The sequence below is a fragment of the Bicyclus anynana genome, chromosome 1 (genome assembly GCF_947172395.1).
Source record: "Bicyclus anynana chromosome 1, ilBicAnyn1.1, whole genome shotgun sequence".
Lineage (NCBI taxonomy): Eukaryota > Metazoa > Arthropoda > Insecta > Lepidoptera > Nymphalidae > Bicyclus > Bicyclus anynana.
The window spans coordinates 14,149,757-14,177,167 of NC_069083.1; the positions used below are offsets into that span (position 1 = coordinate 14,149,757).

Below are 27,411 nucleotides of genomic sequence, written 5' to 3' on the forward strand. Positions count from 1 at the left end.
TTTATAATATTAGTATAGATTTTGGAAATCAAATAAAAACGCTTTCTACTCTTTGCTGTTAGGAAGCTTTATATTAAGCGCTCGACTTTTTGGTAGTGTAGAAGTAAAATTACCTTTTTTCTGACAATGTTTGTCGTCCCAGCACAGTAGACGGCCCATAAAGTCCGCCGGGCACTGAAAGTCGTTCTTCTTGAGGTCCTTCATCCGACTCTGCGCGTTCGGACACAGGCCGCATAGACGCGTGTCGTAGTTTGACTATAACAAACATATTAGAAATAGTAAAACTTCAACAGATAAGCCACTGACTTGTATTATAGTTCAATCCTCAGACCTTGGACTATTGGCGTAGGTACCCACTTGTAACACTGAGACAAATCGTTTACCAAGTTTAGATATACTAAATTCCCCTGACTTATATCTTAGTGTGAAGTGATTTATAATTCGATCCCCTTTCCCCTTTGGACTATCGACGTATCCACTCGTAACAATGATTGACTCATTGTTATGAGTGTATACGTCAATAGTTCAATCAAATCATTCAAACTTCAAAGGAATTTTAAATCTACGCAGTAGTTGGAAGGAGTCGCAGGAGTTAGCTATGGCTCTAAAGGCACCTATGGATTACAAAGATGCAGAGAAGTAACTAACTGACAAAGCTCACTTGAAAAAAAAAGTGTGTTTCAACTCCGACGCACGAATGGAGTTTACTCTTTCAGATCGTCTGTCTAAATAGGTGTATGTTGCTCCGCAGCATACACTATGTACGTCTCAATAATATTAATTTACTCTTTGCTCAATACCTGCGCCTGAAAAGTGAAAGATGCGCAGAATAGGGGTTACGCATAAAAAACGTAACGCTGTCATTCGTACGTCGAATTTTACTGCCCCTATTTTTTACATACCAGGGGCTATCTATATATGAAAAATCGATTCATAAGGAGTAAACTCCAAAAAATAGAATGCGGTACAATTAATAACTTAAGAAGATTTCAACTACGGTACCCACGACTGCAAAAAGAGATTTTGAATATGACTGTGTATGTTGTTTTCGCAATAATTGATGTATTGTTTATACATGTATTGAAAAAGCATGGCAAAATCATAAAACACTTACAAACCGGTATAGACGCTTGTGTAAAAATTTAATTAATTAAAATCATTCTCAGTTCCAATCAATACTTCAGCAATATCAGAGTAGAACAAAAGCGGAACTAATAACAAAGAAATCCCACGGTCCTAGTCCGAAACGAGTTTAGCAAGGAACATAATATTGGCTGAGAAGTGAGAACCGCAATACCGGCGTAACATACCACACGGCGGTCTGGTATGTAATCCGCATTACAGAAAATAAACAGGACAAGGTTTTATCGAACCTCATACTTCACGTATGTGATACCAGATTTACGTGCCAATACATTTTCTTTATTTGTTTTTACAACACTACTGTGTCCACTACTACTACACTACTGATCCCTTTTTGTCTATTGGGCTATGAACATGCTTTAAATTACACCATAGTTGACTCCAACGACATTATATTGTACCTACGGTATTACGTCGTTAGTCGACTCATCAAATTTAATATAAACAATTTTAATTATTTTGTATAGCACATGGAATAAGGAAAATATATCAACATTGATTAATAAGTACTAGTAAAAGTTGAGGATTTCTTTAAAAATTATGTATTTTATTAATTTTTCCAAACGTCAAAAACGCTATCATCCATTTTGTGACGTCACAATGTTACTTGATATCACGCTGATCTATACTAATATTAAAAAGAGGTAAAGACGTGTGTGTTGTTGTAGTAGTAATCCCTGGATCTACTGAACCGATTTTATTTTTTTTTACCCCTAGAAATCCACGTTATTTGTGAGTGTCATAGGCTATTTTACGAGGGTAATCCGCGGGGAGACGGCTAGTATGTCTCTTTAACGGTCACTATCAGATGTTAATAGATATGGCCGTGACAGACGTTTCACGGCTTTCCGAGTACTGTACCTCGACACCAATTTTCCCAACGAATTTTTAATAAGAATTTCTCGAAAAGCTCATTTTAATAGCAGGTACCGACTCAAAGCCAAGGCCTTATTTGACATCTTTTTTCTTCACACAGCGAAGTCATACTTACCCTGATGATATTATTATCCGAATAGTCGTTAATCCGGGACCAGTCGATGGTGTTAGCGTAGCAGAGCCGGTCGTTGCTCTGGATGCGAACGGCCCCTCGCTCTATCCTCGTCAAAGAACGAAGTCCTACGGACTGGAAATATTATATCTTTTATTCTTAAAACACATCAATGTATCCCCTTATGTAATTATTACACTAGAAAGCGTAGTGTCGGTCGACCCCCTATTAGGTAGACTGACGATATCAAGCGAGTCGCAGGGATTCGCTGGACGAAGGCGGCTCAGGATCGTGATGTTTGGAAGTCCCTACAATAAGCCTATGTTCTGCAGTGGACGTCCATCGGCTGACATAATGATGATGATGTAACCTCTATTAGTGTATGCTCTCATATGAAGTTACGAGCTAATTTGAAAGAGAAATTAGCTTTACTCGGTGGGTTTATCTTGGGATCTTCAAAGATATGGAATGCCTTGCCAGTTTCTGTTTCCCCTACTACCTTCAGTATGGGTATTTTCAAGTGAAGGTTGAATAGTCAAGTGTATTCCATCAAAGGCTGCATATGGCGTCATTGCATTCAAGCGTTTGCTTATAAAAAAGGACCTATGACCAACTTCAAACTCCACTACCAGCCATCTGCACTTTATTAAGTTTTTTTTTATTTAATAACATACTCATGACTGCGATGTTACCTGATAAGTGACGATGAAAGTCGAAGATTTCAAATAATAAAATATATTTTATAAGATTAAACTTTTAAAAACGTTTCTCCAAACTTTCTTCTTAATTTATTTAATGCTTGTGGAGTTACACTATTTATAAGACAAGAACGGCTGAACCGATTTGGCTGAAAATTAGTGTTGACGTAGTTTAGAGCCAGTAAAACATACTTAACATAGAATACTTTTTAGGAGTAGGGTAGGGGTAGGTAAGAAGCAGGTGTACATAATTCAAAGCGAAGCTTGACTTGAAAATTAATACTAATTCTCTCCTTACCTCAAGGCCACTATCGAATATAACTAGAGCGAAATCCATGAATAGCTGCATGCCTCGTATCACAGATAGGTTCGGGAACAGGTCGCCGAGGTTACGTACGCCTTTCAATCTGCAAATAAATGTCTGAAGTCATATACAAACACAAACACACGGTCTTACGAGCTGTAAAAACCGCACGCGCATAAAGTAATGCAACGCAAAAATGGTTATGATTTAGACATACAAAATTTTCTAAATATTGAATATTACACGACGATCGGCGGTTTCACTTGGATAGTTCACATACATACAAATAACCTGGTAAAATAATAAAATTCATAGTCTGGTATCCGTGGAACAATTGATTACTATCAAGTTAATTTACAATTGATTACTATCAAGTTAATTTACAATTGATTACTATCAAGTTAATTTACAATTGATAACTATCTAGTTAATTTTCAGTGAGTAGCTTCATCTCGATGAGACGCTCAACTTATTACGAAAATTCTTGATTCTGGAGTTTACCAAAAGTTGTTACTAAAAAGATGTTTTTTTACTGTTGCTTAATTAATAGTCATAACAGCCGCAATGTCCTACTAAGTGCTCTTTCTTGCAATAATTTCTTAATTATTAGCAGTCGAAAAATCGGTGATGTATCATGTACCTAACAGATTTATAGTGTTTCGAAAAGCTCGTACAAGGTTTTTATTATCTTTATTTATTTCATAATATTAGACTAAGAAACAATCGAAAGAAAGAAAGAAAAAACGTTTATTTTGAAATTGTGACCCGAATATCTTATGATTAAATATTAGCACTCAAAAAGTCTGTCTTAAAATAAACAAATAATAACTGTTGACATGGTTTCAATTACTCAAAATATTTAGCCTCCATTTCTAGTCTTCTACGAATTCGATAAATCGTTTTAGAATGCTACAAGTGTTTAACCTCTGATGACGTATTTTACTACGAATTCGATAGAAAGCTACTGTGATAAAGGTCAGTTTAGCAATGGTTTGTAAAAATGTTATCTAGCTACCACAGTGAGATCGTAGAGTCCATTATCATCCGTTACTCTATTTTCTTGCCTAGTCCTAGATCAACCATTAATTTGTTGGAAAGGAAAGAAAATTAGTATTACAGATAAGTACTATACCTGTCACTAATCTGTAGACGATGAGTACAAAAGGAGTACAAAAGTAATTACGTTCGCCTAAATGTATGTCCAATGTCTTAGACATTTATTTGAAAACAATTGAATCCTGACTACGTTACCTTTAAACCGACTGCCATAACCACAAAACGCCGCCAACGACCTCCTTTCTGAAGTAGGTGGTCGCCACACCATAGTAAATATCTTTACTCTCGCCACACGGCACAAGCTTATAGCTTCTTTAGGTAGGTAGCGGTGTTTGTGGTTGTGGCATGGCTCCCGTATACGGTGACTTTAGTAGTTAACTTCGACGTTCACCTATATATCAGTATGTAGCCAGTGACTTCCCGAAGCTTGGGGAAGCTGACTCAGCTTCTCTATCGCGTCCGGGTTGTTCCGGATATCCATCGATTGTGGTTGTGGCGAGGCACCGTGTGTGGGGACACTTATTGGTAAGTTTGTTGTAACTTTGTCGTTCACCTGTATATCAGTATGTAGCCAGTGACTTCCCGCAGCTTGGGGAAGCTGACGTTCTGGAAGGAGGCGCTGGTGGCGCGCTCCATGAGCACGATGCTGAGATAACCCTCGATCACCCGGCACGCGCTCAGCTTCTCCATCGCGTCCGGGTTGTTTCGGATGTCCATCGATGGACATACTGCAACAAAACAGACGATATTTTAATAACATTGTTTACTTCGGTAAAATCAAGCAAGCTTGATGTGGAATTTATCAACAAACAATTTAAAAATGCATGTAGAGAACCTCAGACCAATTATAGAAGGACCAGTATCGCACGAAATTTTCTGTCATTTTCTAAGGAAAACGAGCTTAGTTTTGTTATATATCTTTTACTAAACTATATGTTTTTGTCCGTATTTTACATTATTCAACTACACAAAAAAGTATTTTAACGTATAGCGAGGCAGGTCCTATACAATAGTTGGTCAGAGTAGAAAACGCATGTCATATATAATTTATTTAAAATTAGGTATGTTTTTTATGAAATGTAACTAATTGAAAATATATTGTTGTAATTATATAATGATTTATTTATTTTGCTATCATCCGCGAAAATTCGGCGAACCCATGCGACAACGTCACCCAGGTCCGACAAAATACTCTCTACGTACGTTTCACCCCGAAACCGGAGCATCCTCAACGAAACAAGCAAGCAAGCAAGGTGAAACGTACGTAGAGAGTATTTTGTCGGACCTGGGTGACGTTGTCGCATGGGTTCGCCGAATTTTCGCGGATGATAGCAAAATAAATAAATCATTATATAATCATGATGAACTTCCGCAAAGTAACGCCTGCTTCTATCCAATATATTGTTGTAAGCTTATTAATCAAATTTATTATCGTTAATTTAAGAAAAAGTTAATAAAAATCATAGAATAACTATCGATTTATGCCTCAATTTTTGCCCGACTACGGCGAAGACAAAAGGAAGGGTAATGATTTTTTAATTTGTTTATTGATTGATATACTTACATTCTACCTTAACTTTGGCTTTGGTATAGGTATGAAGTGGTTGAAAAGTTATTAGGACTTCTACTCGTAAGTCAGGAAGTTCCTAGGCAAAGAAACTTTCTTTGATGAAACGAAAAAAAAATTGCTATACAATTTTACGAGGTTCAGTGTAACTTTTTTTTTCTTTATTTAACTTTTGAATGGACTATAGTCATTTCACGTTAAACCTGCCCCCGACAGATGCATACCGGTATTTTTTTAATAATAAAAGGAACTGAACAAGCAGATGTTCCACCTGATCTTATGTGGAACACATTGCCCTAGCGACAGAACATGACTTACTAAAAACTAGTACTATAATGCGTTGCTTCAACAGTGGCAGGTGTTGTTGTATGTATCTGACAGCCAGCCTCCCGAGGCGCAGTGGTATGCGCGATGGATTTACAAGTCGGAGGTCCAAGGTTCGATCGCCGGCTGGGCCGACTGAGGTTTTTTAATTGGTCCAGGTCTGGCTGGTGGGCTTCAGAAGTGGCTAATTACCACCCAAACTTACTTATCGGCAAAGACGTACCGCCAAGCGATTTAGCGTTCTGGTATGTTGTCGTGTATAAACCGAATGGGGTGTGGATTTTCATCCCCCTCCTAACAAGTTAGTCCACTTTCATCTTAGATTGCACCTTCGATTATAATTGTAAAGAATTATAAAATAGAAACATCTACACCCGTAACCGTACCTACTCTTTAGATCAAATAGCAATATTGTCAGTGGCGTGCACTTCATAAATGCGAAAATGCACTGCCTACTCCGAGGACTGGTTACGAACTTGTATGCCTAAGACGCGACGACAATGGTCGACAAGAATAATGTTTTTTTCCTCTTCATGAACATCATGCTAGGCCTGTATTGAATTAAGAATTTTAAATTTCGAACAATTAATTTAAAAAAGAAATTGTGACGTATATTGCCTACTCTTGTTAAAAACCGCACACCACTGAATATTGCGTGGTGAACTGCACGAGTACTATCAGTATTCAGGTACCTACGAATACTCTTAAATTATATAAATAACAACAACTAGAACACACTTATATATATTAGGTACTAGCGGACGCCCGCGACTTTGTCCGCGTGAAACTCGATGTAAACTTTCAACTACCTCTACCCTACCCCACCCTACCCTACCCTACCAGTAAAAAAATTATAAAAAAAAAAAGTAAAAAGTATCCTATGTTTTAAGTCTAAACTACCTCCCTGCCAATTTTCAGCTAAATCAGTTCAGCCGTTCTTGAGTTATAAGTGGAGTATCTAACACGACTTTCTTTTATATTATATAGATATATCTCAGGTATTTTGCCTCATGCTTGCGTCATAACATCTTTCCTTACGAGTACGTACGTAGAAAAAGTGCAAAACAACCTTTGCGCAAGAACTGATTCTAAATAATGAGCAGATTATGTTAATTCTGATCTATGAAAAACGTAAGATGTTAAAAGTAAACATAAGAAATACGTCTACTGTACGTAAGTACAATGGAATTAATTTAAACAACATTCTTAATGATAATTTATAATATTTTTTTTTATTTAACGGTTGACTACGATCTCACCCTATGAAAGTGACGATGGAATCTAAAATTAACCTATACTAACTACTTAATTAAGATTATGTATTTGAGCCGTTTGCGGTCGAAACGCTAGGTCCGTGGGGTCCGAGTACTCGCTTTCTTTTTAAACAAATCGCAAAGCATTTAATCGACGCCTCCCGTGACCAGAAGGCTGGTCTATATTTAGGCCAGAGAATCAGTATTGCCATACAACGTGGCAATACTGCCAGCCTTGATCATCGATTCGGATGAATTCTACGACGCATAAGTCAGTAAATATTATTTTAAATTTCCTTTTATTTTATTTTTATAATCAGTTTAGGTTAGGTTAGTTACTAGTAATGTAAATATTATTGTATTTAGTTAGTGTAAATAGTTGTAAAATTTACTTAATTAAGTCCTTAATGGTATTATGGTATTCATTAGTTACACACGAAGCCACAAAACCAAAATGTGATCTAAGTCAATTTGGAAAACATGAAATAAATTTTCATTAAGTACCGATATTAGAGAGTACTTCAGTCTAGCAGACCCGGTGATAGTTAAGCACCGCATAAACGAACATTTTCGATTTTTCTTTATTATAAAAAACACAAAAAAAATATTCAAATCAAGTTTTGAGCTTTAGCGAGATTAACGAAGGAACATTTTTATGTACATAAGAAAGATAAATAACAGGAAACAACGGCTTAGCGTACCTCTACCTACTCCATGAGGCACTAAGTTTAGCTTATTGAAACTTCACGCCAGCCATTCACAATCAATTTTACCGTCAAATAATGTTTAATGGATATAGAATGTGGGCAATGGATGGTTTCAATATTTTTTTCACTGGATACATTCCTAAGCGTCATGTAAATTTGACGGTGAACTTGATGGTGAGTAAATAGCGGACGCAATAGCTCGGACGCCGCAAGTCGTAATCGAGGATTAATATTATTACAAGGTGACGATCATGTCGGTGCAGTGGAGTTTCCGGGATAATCACTGTTATGAGGTTTATAATATTATGAATGAGATTACAAATAGATTTTTTTGCTTCCATATAATCTGCAAAACATATAAATATTTATAAGGAAAACAATGGTTATACTTATAATAATTGATCTTAATTAACAATAAATGTTTCCGCCTTGTACTGGATTGTGTGTTAATGGTCCCCCATGAAGTTAGTTGTGTTGCGTTTATTATTGGGCTCAAGTTTTATTGAAATATGAACCTATTAGTGGCTATAATGTTTACTGTGGCCATATAATATACCCAGCGCAAATATTAACAACTAGCGGACGCTGCGACTTCGTCCGCGTGGAATTTAGTTTTTCACAAATCCCTCGGGAACCATGGATTTTTCCGGGATAAAAAGTAGCCTATGTGTTAATCAAGGCTATACTATATCTCAATACCAAATTTCAGCTAATTCGGTTCAGTAGTAGCGGCGTTAAAGAGTAAGAAACATCAAAACATTCATACAAACTTTCGCGTTTATAGTATTAGTAGGATTCTTATATCTTACGTATATTAACTTGGCTACTATTTATTAGTTGCATAAACAACTTCGTGAAACAGTGTAAAAGATTTTTTTTTAAATGAACGTTTGCACTTAGTGTAAATTATACATGTAAATATGCATAAGATATAATAGGCAGATAGTATCAACTCACTGCTCAATGATACCAACCATATCTCACAACAATGTAATTTATCAACCAAACCAAAGATATCCATAAATAACATCGGTTAGCCCAGTAATTAAAATCTTACTAACGTTGTACCGGAAATACAACATACCATTGACCATTCGGATGTTAGTAAAAACGGCACGTAATAAAATATAGTATCACTTGCGTAATGATATAAGGTTCAAATTCGATTGCACGCCTAAATAATAACAAACATTGTTTACTAGCAGAATGCGATAAGGTCACACTATCGCTCGTCGGAGTTTCATTCAATTACCGATAAACGATAATGGTGGCCAAGTGAGTTTCACGCACATTCCATTGGGAACCGTAGGCAGGGTGGCAACATGAGAAAAGTTAAAATTAAAGACGCCAATAAAGCACGCATGACGCTCTCATTGAGTGATGACACCATCTAAGGCGCGCACTGCACTGGTAGAGCACTCACCAGAGCCCGTAGCCCCTTTTGTTTTCTCCGTCAGTTGTATATCGTCGACGTTCTGCTGGTATTGGTGTTGTTATTGTTGTTGTGTTGTGTTGTTGTTGTTGTTGTTGTTGTTGTGTTGTTGTTGTTGCCGTCGTCATGTGATGACACCCCAATGAGTCATCCGCATTGGAGTGGGCATCACATAACTCGCAGATGTTGGCGGGGTATTATATTCGTCCGACGACGGCGACGTCGACGAGAATTTATAGTTGTTGGTTGGTGCGCCTTCTTATCTCAAAATTTACAAACTAAGGATGTAAAATCCAGGAGAAGGCCCAGCAGTCAGTTAATAAAATATTGTTAGGATTTTAGTGACGTAATCTTATTTGTTTAACATCGCAAACAAACGAATATTTTATTCACTATTCGTCATAAGATTTCAAGTCCTATCAATGAAACAACTAACCTACAACAGTTTGTTAATCACATCACATATTTTAGGTCCGAGTCTCATAGGAGAGGTCCGAGTCTCATAGGAGACGCCCTTAGAGAGTCGTTCCGTCCTCTATCTTTATTTCAGCCTTCGGGTCTCATCAGGCGATGCTTCTGCGCTCGCCAAAACCTCCCGGTGTCGCCGTAGTGGTCTCACATGGAGCCATCGGCACTACCTCAACACGAAAACAAAAAAAAATCATTTTATCAACCGACGAAAAACGGAGAGAAGGTTATCAATTCGACGTGTATATATTTGTAAGAACACGCGTAGGTTTTTATTGAGTTTTTATTGATATAATTCGGATTTGGCTACATAAAAATTAAAAAAAAATTCTAATCCGTAAGAATACAGAGGATGATTGATTGTATAGTAAAGTAAAACTACGCATAACTTTTCATAGTGTAGTCCGATTTTGATAATTCTTTTTTTATTAATTACAATAACGAGCAAAATAATTATTCTAGTTATTTACTTTTAATCTACATCTATACTTATATTACAAATAAGTAAAGTTTGTGGTATTGTAGGGGGTAATCTCTGGATCAACTGAAACGATTTTGAAAACTCCTTTTACCAATAAGGAAGCCACATTACTTGTGAGTATCATACGCTATATTTTATCCTCGTATTCTCACTAGAACGTGAACTTTTGTGTGAAACCGCGGAGCGTTGGCTATTAATACAATAAAACAAACATAAGTAACCTCAAGTTATTTTTATAATACAATAAAATAACTTAGATGGTTCCAAGGTCGCGATACTGCGTACTATCTATTCTCTGTTATTACGTACTTCAACGTCTCTGGCCTTAGTTCGTTGATGAGTGCATTCCGTTTACACGATTGTATATTCGATCCGATACGACTTTTTATAGCCGTGATAGCCCAGTGGATATGACCTCTGCCTTCGATTCTGAAGGGGTAGGTTTGAATCCGGCTCGGGGAAGCACCTCCAACTTTTCAGTTAAGTATTTGCAGTTTAAGAAATTGAATATCACTGGTCTCAAACGGCGAAGGAAAACATCGCAAGGAAACCTGCACACCTGAGAATTACTTAAATCTCTAGGTGTGTGAAGTCTGCCAATCCGCATTGGGCTAGCGTGGTGGACTATTGGCCTAACTCCTTTATGAGAACTCTCACAATATGCTCAACAGTGCTCAATAGCCGTGATAGCCCAGTGGATATGACCTCTGCCTTCGATTCTGAAGGGATAGGTTCGAATTCGGTTCGGGACATGCACCTCCAACTTTTCAGTTATGTGCATTTTAAGAAATTAAATATCACTGTTGAAGGAAAAACATCGTGAGGAAACCTGCATACCTGAGAATTGTTTTAATTCTCTAGGTGTCTGAAGTTTGCCAATTCTTATTGGGCCAGCATGGTGGACTAAGAACCCTCTTATTCCTAGAGGAAACTCGTGCAGAACAGTGAGCAGTGAGTGAGTAGGTTGTTAATGATGATGATGATGACATTTAACTGAGCTGGGAATCGAACCCAGGACTTCACTATTTAAAAGTGACAGCATTATCAAAAGCGCTAGTTAACAGCTACCAGTGTCGGATCTGATTGTGTGAAAAAGTTTATAACAAGCGCGTTCGACGCAGTACGCACTGCGCATGCGCAAGAAATCGCGGGTAGCACTGTACAGCAAGAATGGCGTCTTTGCTAACAAACAAGCATTTGGCATGACTCTAGCAATAAATCGTGAAACTGGCAGGTTTAGTTAACCTAGCCCAGATAACGAACAACCCTGAAGATTTTAAGAGCATGAAGTACCAATAAAAATTCCGAAATTGGCTTTTTTCGGAAATCAAAATTGCTATTCCGCACAACCCCTATCTTAATTCACATCTAAATCTTTATCTAAATACAGCTTCTGTTTTTTATCTGCACGTATTTAATTTCATTACGTTTTTCTCCAATAGTGAGTGTTTACACGAGGAAAAAACTTAAACTACTTATTCACTAAATTTCATTATTTAAAAATTAACTCTTCGTAAAAATTTTATCTTGAATTGAATTATGTTCAGTTCAGTTTATTTGAGTTATGATAATAAATTGTAACTATTTATACTAAAAACGCCTATGTTAAATGACAATATAAATCACTAGCAGTAGCCTCTCATTCTGAGCTAAGACTCGTGCTCAACAGTGAGCTGCATAGGAGTTGTTAATGATGATGAGTTAATAATTTCCATCATTTTGAGATAACTTGATAGGCTTAACTATAGCGCCTTTTAAAATATAACAACAGAGATAAACAAACGGTTCTATAAAATAATAATTATACAAAATAAACATTGTCAGTGTCAAATAATTCCTTGTTATAAATAAACGACCTTTCCACCATAACTCGACCAAAAGCAACGACGCAATTAAAGTAGGTAGCTACGTACTATACGGCGTACCTACGAGTACACAGTAATCAATGAGTCAGCCATGATTATACTGTTTGTAATGTGTGCGAGGGATGTGAGACCGTCAATGAAATTACGTATTTGGTAGCTTATTAAGAGTGTGAGCAATATGTTTTAATTAAACATATTTTTCCTTTCCGGTCGAAAACCGATGCACGAAAAAACCGTAGCTATCTACCTACCTACAACTGTTTGTTATAACACAGCCGCTGTATTATTATTTAATAAAATTATTATCCAGGCCTGAGCCTCCTTATAGGGGAGGAGTTATGAAACTTAGACCCACCACACTGCTGCACTCACTGCACAATGCGGGATGGTGGGATTAAGGTGTGGGTGCCGGTTGTTATTGTTATTTAACGCCTAATGAGATGAATTTCCTAGAAGATAAAAAAACGCAGTATGTCATGGCACAACATAGCCCAACCTAATATTCGATCCCAGGCCCTCAATATTCGAAGTCACAAAGGCTTTTGACGGCCTCCGTGGCGCAGTGGTATGCGCGGTGGATTTACAAAACGGAGGTCTTGGGTTCAATCCCCGGCTGGGCAGATTAAGATTTTCTTAATTGGTCCAGGTCTGGCTGGTGGGAGGCTTCAGCCGTTCCGGTACGATGCCGTGTAGAAACCGAAAGGGGTGTGGATTTTCATCCTCCTTCTAACAAGTTAGCCCGCTTCCATCTTAGACTGCATCATCACTTACCATCAGGTGAGATTGTAGTCAAGGGCTAACTTGTAAAGAAAGATCAAAAAGAAAAAGGCTAACCATTGAACCAACAAGGGTACAAGCTCTACGTGCAATGTATTACGAGTATGTAGACTTATACTACAGCCCTCCTCGTTGGGTACTGTTTACCAACAAACAAATTAGAAATGAAGGTAGAAAACGCGCATTCTAAGCTTAATAATCGAATTTATTTTCAGTAATATAAGTACAAGTTAACTATAATTACCTATCATTAGGTGTGAAATGACTAGCTATTTATACCCTCATTTTTAATTTGTTTGTTGGTAAACAGTACACATCGAGTAGGGCTGAAGGCTGAAGTACGAGTATAGAGCATTTTAATTTACTTTTAACGTGTAATATAGTTCGTTGATGACACTCCCATGATACGCGGGCGACGGGGGAAAAGGGTGTGAAATCGTGAGGGGAAGTGAGGTGCATCAGTCAGTTTTTCATTCATCGCTACATGACCCCCGGCCCGCGCGGACAATCGGGAGTGTTACGAACGAAGTCGTCAAGCTATAGTGTCAGTGTAAAGTTTACAATGCTGGTAGGCGGAATGTCGGTCTGTCCGGTGCACAGCGAGTGCATTGCGATGCAAATGAACTCGCCGCACTCCGCACCCCGCCCCGCTCCACCGCCCCGCCGCCCCGCCGCCCCGACCCAGCAGATATTTATAGTGCATGGAATGTTATTGTACTCTTCACAGGTGCTAGTGAGGCCCGCGCGTTGTATCGACACTTCTTTATTTATTTACATTCTACACGAACGGCAAAGTATTTTATTCGTTTTGTAAAACAACAATTACCAATATTGCAATTGAACTGTATAACTATAGCTGTGTAGGTAGCTTTCTATTTAATAGTGATTAATTAAATGTTATAGGGTAGGACTTAAACCTGAGACATCTATCTTATAATGGCGAAACCAATGGATCCCCGCCCCATTGGTGGTATTGTCGTACCCACTCCTGATACAGTCTTTCCCGACTAGTTGGAGGGGAATGGGAATATTGGTCATATTCAAAAGATATGGCAAATGTTAAAAAAGGGTTCCTTGTGGACTACGTAATCCTAAAAAACAAAACACTCGTTTTGTATTAAATTCCTTTTTCAGTCGTATAGCTTAAACTCTAAAGTTTAGAGTTAAGACTACACGCCTTTAGTAAAACTTGTTTAGCGCTCCCTCTCAACGTCCGTTCGCCTCGCTCGATTACACTTTTCGTAACGCATTAGCTTACATTCTAAGTCAAGCGAGAATAAAGAAGTTTACTTTAAATATCCCAACGATGTAACTTTATCGATATTCATTAAGTTCCAGTCACAACACTGGCTTTCTGGTGAAACGGAATATTGAACGCTTACTCGCGCGGCCCTTCCCCCCGCGCCCCGCGCTTACTACGTCGCTACTACAGCCTCCATTCCGCCCGCGCCCCGCGCCCCGCACCCTTCGGCCCCGTACTACGAGACCGTATCGCGACAACCTACACGTATACCTATAGTGTTCCAAAACAAAAATAACTTACGGCGGATATAACAGGTGGATCATCGGTAATGTGTTGTTACAAGCCTTTTGTTGACTTGCAACGTTTGCATGTCTTTGAACTTTATATTTTTACTTACTTCGCATTTGAATAATGTAGAGTCAACACCTTTTGAGAATGTTCCGGTTTCGGAATGAAAGGTACGTAGAGGAGTTTTGTGGGGTCTGAACGACGTTTAATTTTCGGGAAAAAGCTAAAAAATATAATAACTAATTACGAGTATTTTCTGTTTATGATGAACTTCCGCAAAGTAGGTATTCTTGATACTATTCCAAGTTTATTTAAATGTTTTTACCGTTTTGCTAGTTACCTATTGAACAGTGATGTTATTCAGTTCACTTTACTTGCATGCATCAATGTCAACATACGTGAATGTGAATCAAAGCCTATCCTATCCAAAAATGGAGACACTTAAATGATGGGTGATCACTGAAATACTGCGAATAATAAATAAATTGGTATTTTTTAAAAAAAGTATTTAAATTGGTATTTTTACAAACTACTAACTATGCCCCGCGGTTTAACCCACGGAAAATTCTGTGGAAATATTGGGATAAAAATCCCACATGCTATACTAGATTACAATCTATCTCTTTGCCCAATTTTAATTTAACGAAATTAGTGCGTACGTTGAGGACATAAATTAAATCATCGATATAAATCGTTAAATTTAAATCATCTACGATGAATCAAACCGATGAAATCATCTACCATCGATGGATTAAATAATAAGCATCCACAGAGTTGTTAAGTTTTTTTGTAGTTTTCCTTTTTTTTACCGTAATTTTCAACATGTATTTCTCTGGAGAGGTGCAAAAGTATCAACGCACGACTCCCGTGGTAAGGGACGCAGCCAGTTATTAATGGTAAACGCCGCGCCGCCGTCACGTTTTACGATAATTCCGTAAAATTATAGTCATTGAGTTCGCTCGGTGATGTTCGTTGGTAAACAGGTTGCGTCATTTCGAGTGGCGTAGTAGGGGCCGCGCACCGAGCTAGGAGGCGGTGGCAACTTCCTTTACACGTTTGTTTATACTGGAGCCATAGACTAATAATGAGCAGACGGTATCTCACTGTCAAACAACTGAAGCACTGGCGCCGAGTATCTATGTGTGAGTGAAATGTATTGCCAGATTTAGGAAATTAATGGCCGTCTGTCTTCATAATTGCATCTGCATGAGTGTCGGTATGCGAATCGATATGCGAATTGGGCATCATGAGTGCATCTTTAGTTCAGGAGACGGTATTTGGATTTTTATTACATCTATTACTGCAGCAAAATACGATTGCAAACAGATTTGACGTTTGAATAGTGTTTGTAGGCTTACTTATTTGAAATAAATTCATTTAAGTACTTATTTTGTTCAAGTATCATAAAGATTTTGCGGTCCATGAAACATTCTTGAAAACAATGCATCATCATTAAAAAACAATATACACATAAGCTGGCTCAGTTTTTGCGCAAAGCATCAGCCTGGGTAGCCAACACTTATATGCAGCCAGTATTCTATACCATTTCAGAACCAGTTATTGGGATTTATCTCCAGTTACGAGTATATAATGTAATTTTCTTTCTCAAAAAAATTTTTCATTGATGAGAAAAACATGTCAAATAACCTAGTAGATACCTACCCCAAGATCAGCTTTCATACAAAAGGTTCGAACCCCTTTAAAATTGAAGACAACTGAAGAGCCCTCAAATAGGCATTGGGATTAATTTTAGCTCAATTAATTACCAAAACTGTTTTAAAATATATTATCAATATATTACACAATAAATATATACAAATAATAACTGCGTGCCAGCATGCTTTTTTACTATCTTTGACGTATTCTAGTTGACATAATGTACCAAATTGAGATTATATGTAAAAATGTCATCCGGTGCTTACTGGTGGATATCACACAGTAGGTAAATGACATTTTGTCAATTGATTTGATGTTTATTTTAATAGGTTGATAATAAAGATCAAAATAGTGAATAGGCAGCAGAACTACAGTTAATAGCTATTTGAATAACGAAAGCTTTACTATTTTCAAATAATAATTTATAAACATTAAAAAGTCCCACTAGCTCTTGAGCTACAATTCAATGATGCACATGGCGTCAATGCATTCTATAATCACATACCTACTTGGCGGGAATTACTAGCATGCACCTTCAAGCAGTATCCGAGTGAGATTACACAACCGAATGCACGTGATTACTATAGAATTAGCATAGATTAGATAGGGATTGTAGGGATTGCGTAGAATGTATCAATGTCACAACTTTTAAGAGTAGTAGAGCCGTTCGTAAGTAGTAGTGATATGGCTTTATAGATGGGGTAAGGCGTAGTCCATCGACTAAATCTCTACGATCTCAAGGGCGCACGCATGCCTCGAAGAACGTGACGAAGAATTGGAATTTCTTCGTCACGTTCTTCGAGGCATATTTGTCGCGTCATCGAAATAACCCGTATAAACGAATAAAAATCAACAGTTGTTAATAAGGTTGTGTAGTTACAAAGGAATTCTTATAGTTTCGCCAGGTCCGCCTGTCCGTGGTTTTATTTTTGAACTAGCGGAAGCCCGCGACTTGGTCCGCGTGGAATTTAGTTGTTCACAAATTCCGCTGGAACCATGGATATTTCCGAGATGAAAATCCAGAAAAAAATCCATTTTTATTCCAAATTTCAGCCTACAGAGGTTACTACACTATTGATGAGTTCCTTAACGATAAAGGTGCTTGGAGGCCATTGGATCAGCTTCCACCTTCACACAGGAAGTAAAACTATAAGATATTGTAATTGTTATCAATTGTAAATTATAGTACTGTATGACTTATACATTTCAAAAGAGCAACTGTTGAGTTTCTTGCCGGTATCTTCTCAGCAGAACCTGCCTTCCGAACCGGTGGTAGAATCTTTACAAATAGTCAACTGACGTGTCAAAAGTGCTTGTAAATTGAGCCTACTTGAAATAAATGAATTTTGATTTTGATTTGATTTTCAAAAAAAAAGTCGCTTCAGTAGCCGCAGCGCAAAGGCGACACAAACGTACACACTTACACACAAACTTTCACATTTATAATATTAGTGTGAAGTGTGTTACACGCCAAAAGTATTTTTGTCTTAGTCTTGCAATAAAATATACTGATGTTTTGACTGAAAGGGTCGTCTCCACCGACCTAGATCTACTCAGGCCTCGAGAGTTACATCATTACGTGGTGAAACTTCGTTTGCAGGTCTCGCATTGCAACCCTTTTCAGGCGAGACTTGAGGTTGCAAAAATAGCTTAATTAAGTAAACAACTTAACATCAGATGAGATCCCAGTCAATTCATTATTAGTTTTATGAATGAAACTAGCTGCCGCCGGTTTCACCTGTGTGGTTCCCGTTCCGGTAGGAGTACGGGGATAATATATCCCCGTATATAATATAGCCTATAGCCTTCCTCGACAAATGGGCTATCTAACACTGAAACAATTTTTCAAATCGAATCAGTAGTTCCTGAGATTAGCGCGTTCAATCAAACAAACAAACAAACAAACTCTTCAGCTTTATAATATTAGCATAGATTACATAATAATGTATTTTCTGTATTCCAGACACACTTGTAAGCAATATTTTAAGATGATGATGAAACTTACATTCGCATTTAGTGTTTCAATGCTTTTTTTGTAATTAGCTCCAGCATTCCATTAAAGTCTCGAAACCATAAGTCATCACTGGCAACACGCACTGTTCAAAGACTTTTGTCTTCAGGCACTGAGGAATTTCGGACTAAAAGATATCGCGAAGTTTCCCGAATGCGGGCCAGTCGAGTTGGATCAGTCACACAGCTCATAAGAAGGCTCGGAGTCACATATCCGGCGATGGAACGAGCTGTGCTAGAAGTATCTCTGCGTGATCGAATCACAAATGAGGAGATCCGCAGAAGAACCAAAGTCACCGACATAGCTCAACGAGTTGCGAAGCTGAAGTGGAAATGGGCGGAGCATATAGTTCGAAGAGCCGATGGCCGTTGGGGTCCCAAGGTGCTGGAATGGCGACCCCGCACTAGTAAGCGCAGTGTTGGTCGACTCCCCACCAAGTGGACTGACGACATCAAGCGAGTCGCAAGGATTCGCTGGAGGCGGCTCAGTATCGTGATGTTAGGAAGTCCCAGGCATATGTCCTGCAGTGGACGTCCATCGGCTGACATGGTGATAATGATGATTCCATTAAATAGAAATTCAACCTGTTTATTAGTAGTACGATTATGAAGCAAAACGTCGTTTCTAAAAAAAAAAAAATTTGCACTAACTGTTAAAGTGTGCTTCCGGTTCCGGTAACCTAAAAACAGTTGTAGCGATGTCGTAAACAGTGTACACGACGCACTAAAATGATCGGCATGTGAAGGCAACTCCGCTGGTGTTAATAAAACTAATTATTTTTCCACAGCTAACGTGCAACGGCATAACTCACAAGATTGCTATAATTTACTAATCAGAAAGAATGTTTGGAATGAATTCACGTTATCGTAATGTCAGCTACTGATGATCAAGTAAACTCACATGCCAGCAGCGCTAACGGCTTGACATGCGTTGGTTGCGATCGGCAGGATGTCATGCACATCGCGACCAACACACGATCAGTTTTATTGCACGTCAAAAGCTGTTAGCGCTGCTGGCAAGTAAGTTTACTTGTCGTCAGTGGCTTGCACAAAGGACCGCCCAAGCGAAAGGGCCGATGCATATTTGGCGAGGCGCATTTGTTACTCTAACTAACCTTGAAGATAAAATTTAAAATCTTTAACACTTGAACTTTCATCCACTGCAGGACATAGATCTTTTCAGTGAATTTCACACACCACGGTCTTTAACCGCCTAGCTCCAGCGAATTCCTGCAACGTGATTTGATATAATTTTAATCACCTCTCGGACGTATTACGCGAGTTTTTCATTTTAAGTGCACTGCGGGCGCCCTTTAGTTTAGTTGTCGTGTAATTTTCGAATTCCTGTCTTCGTCAGAAGGCAACTCCGCTAGTGTTAATAAAACTAATTAATTATATTTCCACAGCTAACGTACAACAGCATAACTCACGAGACTGCTATAATTTACTAATCAGAAAGAATGTTTGTTATGCATTTACGTTATCGTAAAGGATAGCGTAAGGGCCGGTGCATATTTGGCGAGGCGCAGCAAGGCGCATTTGTTACACTAACTAACCTTGAAAATAAAATTGATAAAAGTTAACCCTTAAGCTTTCATCCACTGCAGGACAGGGACTTCCAAACACCACGTCCTAAATCGCTTGCCTTCAGAGAATTCCTGCATCGTGATGTGATGAAAGTCTAGTATAGTCAGTAGTACAGTCAGGCCTCTTGGTCAGATTAGGTGTTAAATGTTAAATTAATTGTCGTGTAATACGCGTTTAACTATTATTGCTGCAGGCGTTATTAGAAATTCGACACAATTTTCTGACAACGCCAGCAGCAATAGTTAAACGCGCATCGCTGCGCCAGATATGCAACGGCCCCGATTAATGTTTTTTTTTAATTAATTAATTTATAAATAAACATTTTATTTATTTTAACATATTATTTTGTTACTGACATCTGTAACTACAACTTATACATTTCTACTTTATCGATGAAACGTACGGGACCTATTGACTAGCACGTTCTTGACAAAGGGTAGGTTATGTATCCAATTCATATTCCGCTCCAAAACCAAATCTTCGACAGAATAGCACACGTCCATTGTGCCAAGTCATATTTATAAAGTAAACAACAAGTTATTTCGGTTATGCGTTCAATTCATGGATGTGCACAAATAGTTCAGATAGTCGCACGACTGACGGATAAAATTGAAATCAGTATTATGGACTGTATGTTGTTAGCAATAAGTGTTATAATCTGTTGGGCCAGGTGTGGGTGTGCAGCACTACGGGGCGCCCGCGGCGGCTCTATTTCGGAGCACGGAGGCGCGCGGCGGAGTCGCCGTCTGACTCACTGCACTTTCACTGCAAATAGAGCTGCTTGTCTAACTATGCGGTATAATTGGCGTCGGCCGACCACATTTAGACACGAGAACAACAACACACAACACTGCACCGCTACGTCACGTTCACGTGCATAATACTCTGTGTTACGTCCCGGCCGACGTCCACGTAAAACGTTCGCACAGATGATCGCGCGCCGCTAATTTAGGCCAATCTCGTTTTGCTACTGCATAATGTTATTATGCTCATAAGTAGGACAACCATGATGGCATTTGAATGGAAACACAAGGTAAATCGCAAATGTGTTACGATCGTGAAAACACGTTCTACTTTTGCGGTTACTGTTGCAATAAATATAAGGTTCTCGTTTGTTTTAGCCTCGCCCCAGTTTCCCTATAAAGGAGAGGATTTATCGGGATCAGTACGTACATTAATCTGTTTCTGAATGTTTAAAATTACAAAGAAAATAATTAAATAGACAGCAGGAGTTACTTAGCGAAAGCTCATTATAAATTGTGACTAATTTATTTACATATTTTGCTATTATCGCGGTAACAAGTTAAAATGAAAAAACATTAAAAACCCCCGAAGGTACTTAAAATAAATAGAATACCGTCTTATATGCCAGAAATTCATTCCATCATAACGAAAATTTTAAGTGGTGTTCCAATATGATAGCTGGATCATAGAAAATTATTTAGGCACTTACTGGCAAATGAAAAAAACCGCATCGAGTCAATATTAACTAAAAAGCTAACGAACACACACACAAGACAGACAGACAACCTCAATATTAGGACACATCTCTATTTGCGTCCACCCGACGAATCCTAGCGACTACGTCACCCATATCTTTCACATCACAAATTCCTCTACGTTTCACCCGGAAACCGGAGCATCGTCAGGATTAGTTACAAAGGAAATTGAAATAAAAATGAGCTACGTAAATCATTCACATTGTAGGAGTTAATAATCAAATGTAAACTATTCTGTGACAATGTTATTGAAATAAAACTAGGTTTCGAATTCATCTCTATGTCACTCTATCTACAGTGTGTATTATACAGAGATAATTTAGAAACTCACACTTACAATTTCTATTGAGATATTGAGATTGGTAGATGGAAAACGGACAATGTTGTCAACAACATCAAAGTTCACTTGAATAAGACGAAAACTTAGATACATAGATAATAGGATGTAAACAAAAGCTTTCCAAAAATGTGTACACTGTACATGTACAATTTACTCAGTTTTAGTTAATCAACAAAAAGTCACGATATTGATCTGAACTGTACTGAATAGAACTGAAAAATAAACTTATAAATTTACTACATCGTAGAAAATTGTTCACGTGAAACATGTTGAGGGACACGCGATATCTAAACAATGGACAAGATGTTGCAATGAATTTAAACAATACCATAAAACAGACGTATAAAATAGTATTTATGATCACCACAAATCAGCCTTATTGTACTGAGTATCGTGATCAAAATGGTAATTTGCAATTGATGTTTTTTTATATTCTAGGAAAAACTATGGCAGGATGTCTTGATGCTTGAATTTACTCGATTATACAGATAAATAAACCTTCCATACATTACCATAAATGGTTGAAGTATGTATTTGTAGGTAAATTACAATACACTGTTTTTAATACAACTTGTTAATTTGGTGATCTCGTCATCTTGATGTTAGGAGGAGCGCTCTATGTGAGATATATTGAAATTTAAAAAAAAACATTAATTTTAAGAAGGTTTAGTTTACAAGCACTTTTGTATCATCCGTGGAATCACTACTATCAACTACGATGCTTATTTCCGAGAGATATAATAATTGTAACATAGGCTTGTGTCCGCTATACTAATCTATAGGTAATCTATACTAATATTATAAAGCTGAAGGGTTTGTTTATTTGTTTGGTTGAACGCGCTAATCTCAGGAACTACTGGTCCGATTTGAAAAATTCTTTCAGTGTTAGATAGCCCATTTATCGAGGAAGGTTACAGACTATATTAACCCCATATTCCTACGAGAACGGAAACCACGCGGGTGAAACTGCGCGGCGTCAGCTAGTTTATTATAAAAAGGTAAAGTTTGTGTTATAGGGGGTAGTCTGTGGATCTTCCAAACCGATTTTGGAAGTTCTTATACTACTAGAGAGCCACATTATTTGTGAGTGTCTTAAGCTATACTTTATCCCCGTATTCGGGACAACGGCTAGTATTGCTATAAAAATACTGCGGTTGCATTGAGATAAGTGTTCGTTGGATAGAAGCAGGCGTTACTTTGCGGAAGTTCATCATGATTATATAATGATTTATTTATTTTGCTATGATCCGCGAAAAGTCGACGAACCCATGCGACAACGTCATCCAGGTCCGACAAAATACTCTCTACGTACGTTTCACTCCGAAACCGGAGCATCCTCAGGAGATGTTGACTCTACAACGTGCAATAATCATTATATAATAAGTGTTTGTTTCACCCTCACACAGGATTTTAATAGGCTATTGTTTTTTGGTCAAGCTATACTTACTTATACAAGTCCTAATAACATGGAGTGAATAATAAAGTGGAAGGCGGTAAAGTTGCGAAGTATGTGGGATAATCCAGAGGCGTAACGTCGCACTACGTTGATTTATGTTTCCGGTCTCTGAATGAACATATCAATGGCCGCCTCACATGGCGCGAGCATGTTATTGTTGCTGTTCATTCACACCGATCGTTACGATTGATGCAAATTACAATGTTTTTGCACATTCATTTCACAACTGAGGCCGTAAAAATCATTAGTTGTGTGACTTTAGCGAAAACATTTTCCTCCTCCCTCCTCCAGTGCGAGATTTGGTATATCGATGTTAGCAAGACCATGATTTTAATTAGCAAATGTTACACCTATACTTATAAATGCGAAAGTAAGTCTGTCTGTCTGTTACATTTTCACGGCTAAACTGAACTGATTGGAATGAAATTTGGTATAGAGGCAAAGTGAACCTTGGAACAGAACGCTTTTATCCTCGAATAGTTCACGGATTAAAATAACAGATATGCGAACGAAGTTGCGGGCGTCCGCTAGTTAATAAATTATTTGCAGTTCCAATTTATTATCATTTAAGGATTACCTACCTGAGAATTTTTTGATTCTCTACATGTGTGAAGTCTGTCAATCCGTATTGGGGCAGCATGGTGGACCTAAGGCCTAATCCCTCTCATTTTGAGGGGAGACTCGTGCTCAAAAGTGAGCCGTTTATGGATTGTTAATGATTTCATGTCAAACAACTCCGTCTATATGACGTAACAAAAACTTGAAAATATATTTTTTTTCTGTATGAAAAGGACGATTGGAAAAAATAAGAAAAAGGCATAGAGGAATAATGGAAAAAGGTAAAAAACACAAAACTCACATACATACATTTATAATATTACTTTGGATGAGTTATTCTCAATTTTTACTTCCTCCTTAACCCATTAACCTAGGCAAGGAACATCGATTCGCAAAAGTCAAAACAAAACAATAAGGTAGTGCTATCACAGAATACATAATAGTACAAGGTACTAGCATCAATATTTAAACTACGAGTGTCTCATAGTGAAATAAACATTCTTTTATCCTGTGCGTTGACACGGTTAAAATATAAACATAGGGGCCAAGTTGCAACAGCTAATTAAAATGTAGAACGGTGGTTAGGGCTCGTTCACAAATAAATGGGTGGGTAGATACAGAGCAAAACAAGTTGCGCAATGGCCGATAACGTAATGTAGGCAGCGGCTGTTGCACGCTTCGAAGAAAAATGTTATAATTATTTACTGCAGCTTATATTAAACTGTGTTAGAAAATCTTTTTTCTACTCCCATTTCGTAATCTATCCAATATAAGACCGCAAATCATTTCATAAAGCTTTCAGTCCTACAGGTCGTGCTCAAATGATTTTTTTAAAATTTTTAAATAGTTCCAGGTCATTAGCTACAAAAATTCAGGCTTCATTATAAGAGACAAATCTAGGACACCTCGCCGATACAAAAATCGATAAGACTATGCCCAACGCCAATTATTTTTACCAAGTTTTGTTATTTTTTCCATTTTATTATTATGGTCGTAGAAAAAGTATTGTATGCCACTGCACGTAATTAGCGATTGTAGCAGTCTTGCAATGTCCCCCATTACATGACAGTGGCGCATAAATAACTATTTCGATCACGCAAAACGGCAAAATAAACTGGGATGAGAGGTTACATCTTTTGTTAAGGTACCCGAAGGTTCCGTAAAAATCATTCTTTAATTATGTTTAAGCTCGTGCCAATGAAGACCTTTCATACGATAGCCCATGAAAAAAGATTATTATTGATTACTAGCGGACCCGGTTTAAGCTTCGTTTTGACATAAGTGCACTTATTCTCTATCCCTTCTATACCTCTACCCCTACCCTACCCCTACCGCTTGACTCTTAAACGTTTGTATGGGAAATAGAAAAGGGCAGTTTTTAGGGTTTTCCCGGAAATTATTTGATTTTTCTCACCTTTTAAACCTTCCCTATACCTCCACGAACATTTCAAGACCAAGATAAGATAAATCCGTTAAGCCGTTCTCGAGTTTTAGCGAGACTAACGAACAGCAATTAATTTGTATATATATAGATTGACGGTCAACTTGATCGTGTGTGGCTGGCGTTAGATGTACACGTACAGCCCAACTTCTACGTAGCATCGTACTAAAACGCAAAAGCGCCTAACTGTACATACTTTCATTATTTGAAAGTACATACATACACGATAAGATACAGTAAAAAAGTGAGGTGGCAATCATACTAGTTTTCATTACGCAATTGATTATAGATCTTAACACAAACTAAATAGACTCCATATTCAGTTGATTCGAAATTAGTTTGGCGGATATTCAATCGGCGCATTAACAAAATTTACGATGTCAATGTATTTGCTTACAATGGAATGCGTAAGCGCATTGTAGTAAACAATTTTATTGAAATACTAGTGGACACCTGCGAGTTCGTCTACAAATGAATATCAGTTTTTCAAAAATCCCGGAAATATGGATTTTTTGAGATTAAAATTTGTCCCTCTAGACTATCTTCTAGTGAAAGTTAAAATCGATTATATAATATTAGCACGGACAAATAGAAAGAAAGACAGACATCAATTATAATATTTGTTATAGGTTTTTAGTTATGTGTATAGTTTTTGTTTTGATATCGTGCAAATAACTGATAGGCATTTAAGAAAACACACTCATCTTGAAATCACAAACACACTCTTTAATTATATTTATTAGTACTGTTAATAGAGTATTGATTCGTCTACAGATAACGCCTCCTTGTGGGCGTTCAGTTTTCAGGGGATAGTAGAAAGTTTGTACGTACGTAAAACCGTAAAAATATCTATTTTTTTGCTTAATTTGTATCTTTTTATTTAACCTATACTAATATTACAAAGCTGAAAAGTTTGTTTGTTTGATTGAACGCGCTAATCACAGGAACTACTGGTCCGATTTGAAAAATCCTTTTAGTGTTAGATAGCCCATTTATCAAGGAACGCTATAAGCTATATAATAACCCCATATTTCTACAGGAACGGGAACCACGCGGGTCAAAACCGGGCGGCGTCAGGTAGTTTTTTTTTTCATAATTTGATTAAAATGGTTTCTTATATCTATCTATCTATTGTATTGTAGTTATGATACGAAAGGTATTGTTCAAATATTATGTCCACAGTTATGAGAAGATAAACGCTATTGTTTATGTTCACCCATAGAACGGATAGTTATATTCGTAGTAGCGGCTCTGCTGCGTAGAATGGACTTATTGCGTATCACAGTGCACTGAAGCAAAGAATGAAATAGTATGGGGCTGGGTAGAATGATGAATGATAGAACTTCACGAAACAAGGCGCGTTTGGATCCCCCGTAACTTAATTTTAAGTTTTCGACTTTACTTCCCACCACTAAATGAATTGAATTTAGAATTTTTATTAGACAAACACAATAAAAAATATACTTTAGATTAGTTATTATTAAACGTTGATTGAATCCTTGGTATTTATTACTTTTATCTCTAATATAAGTCTTAGTAGAATGCGACAGTTTTTGCACACTAAATCATTTATTTTTTGTATACTCCGCGAAACGCCATACAGATTCGATAAAATACTCTCAAAAAGTGATGATAAATTATTTATTAGCCAACGACCAATACTAACAAGGCTTCCTTAATAAGGAGAAAATATAGATTGTAAATAAAGTAGGGAGAGCCGTGATAGCCCAGTGGATATGACCTCTGCCTCCAATTCCGGAGGATGTAGGTTGGAATCCGTTCAGAGGCATGCACCACCAACTTTTCAGTTATGTGCATTTTAAGAAATTATTTATCACGTGTCTCAAACGGTGAAGGAAAAATCGTGAGGAAACCTGCATACCAGAGAATTTATTTTAATTCTCTGCGTGTGTGAAGTCAGCCAATCCGCATTTTGCCAGCGTGGTGGACTATTTGGCCTAACCTCTCTCATTTTGAGAGGAGACTCGAGCTCAGCAGTGAGCCGAATATGGGTTGATAATGAAATGTGCCTTAACTTTTCAAAACAGCGGTATGGTACTTTCCTCCAATCACAAGTTTCCTAGTTTCCTACATCCTAGGCAGGCAGGCTTATTCTCGCTTGTTCTTATTTACAATATGAAACATGACGTACACACAGTTGAACGGATTTGATAAAAATTCTATATATAAATAGTAACATGAAATATACACTCGATTAATATTTACTTTTATCCCGAGAAAACAATGCATTCAGCGAATGCGGGCGTATC

General features: G+C 37.6%; 1 protein-coding gene across 4 annotated transcripts in view; it reads right to left on the reverse strand.

Moving 5' to 3' along the window:
* Nucleotides 1-27,411, reverse strand: part of LOC112052096 (insulin receptor) — a 108,292-nt gene that overhangs the window by 28,991 nt on the left and 51,890 nt on the right. For 3 of the 4 annotated variants that reach the window (XM_052884298.1, XM_052884286.1, XM_052884281.1), the window contains 4 exons: nt 4,743-4,917; nt 3,128-3,236; nt 2,135-2,266; nt 114-255 (listed from right to left, as the gene is read on the reverse strand). In XM_052884298.1, coding sequence (XP_052740258.1) covers nt 114-255; nt 2,135-2,266; nt 3,128-3,236; nt 4,743-4,917 — 558 coding nt within the window. Of the gene's footprint in view, nt 1-113; nt 256-2,134; nt 2,267-3,127; nt 3,237-3,350; nt 3,681-4,742; nt 4,918-27,411 lie in introns of those variants that run through there. The other variant, XM_052884293.1, reaches the window with a different exon arrangement.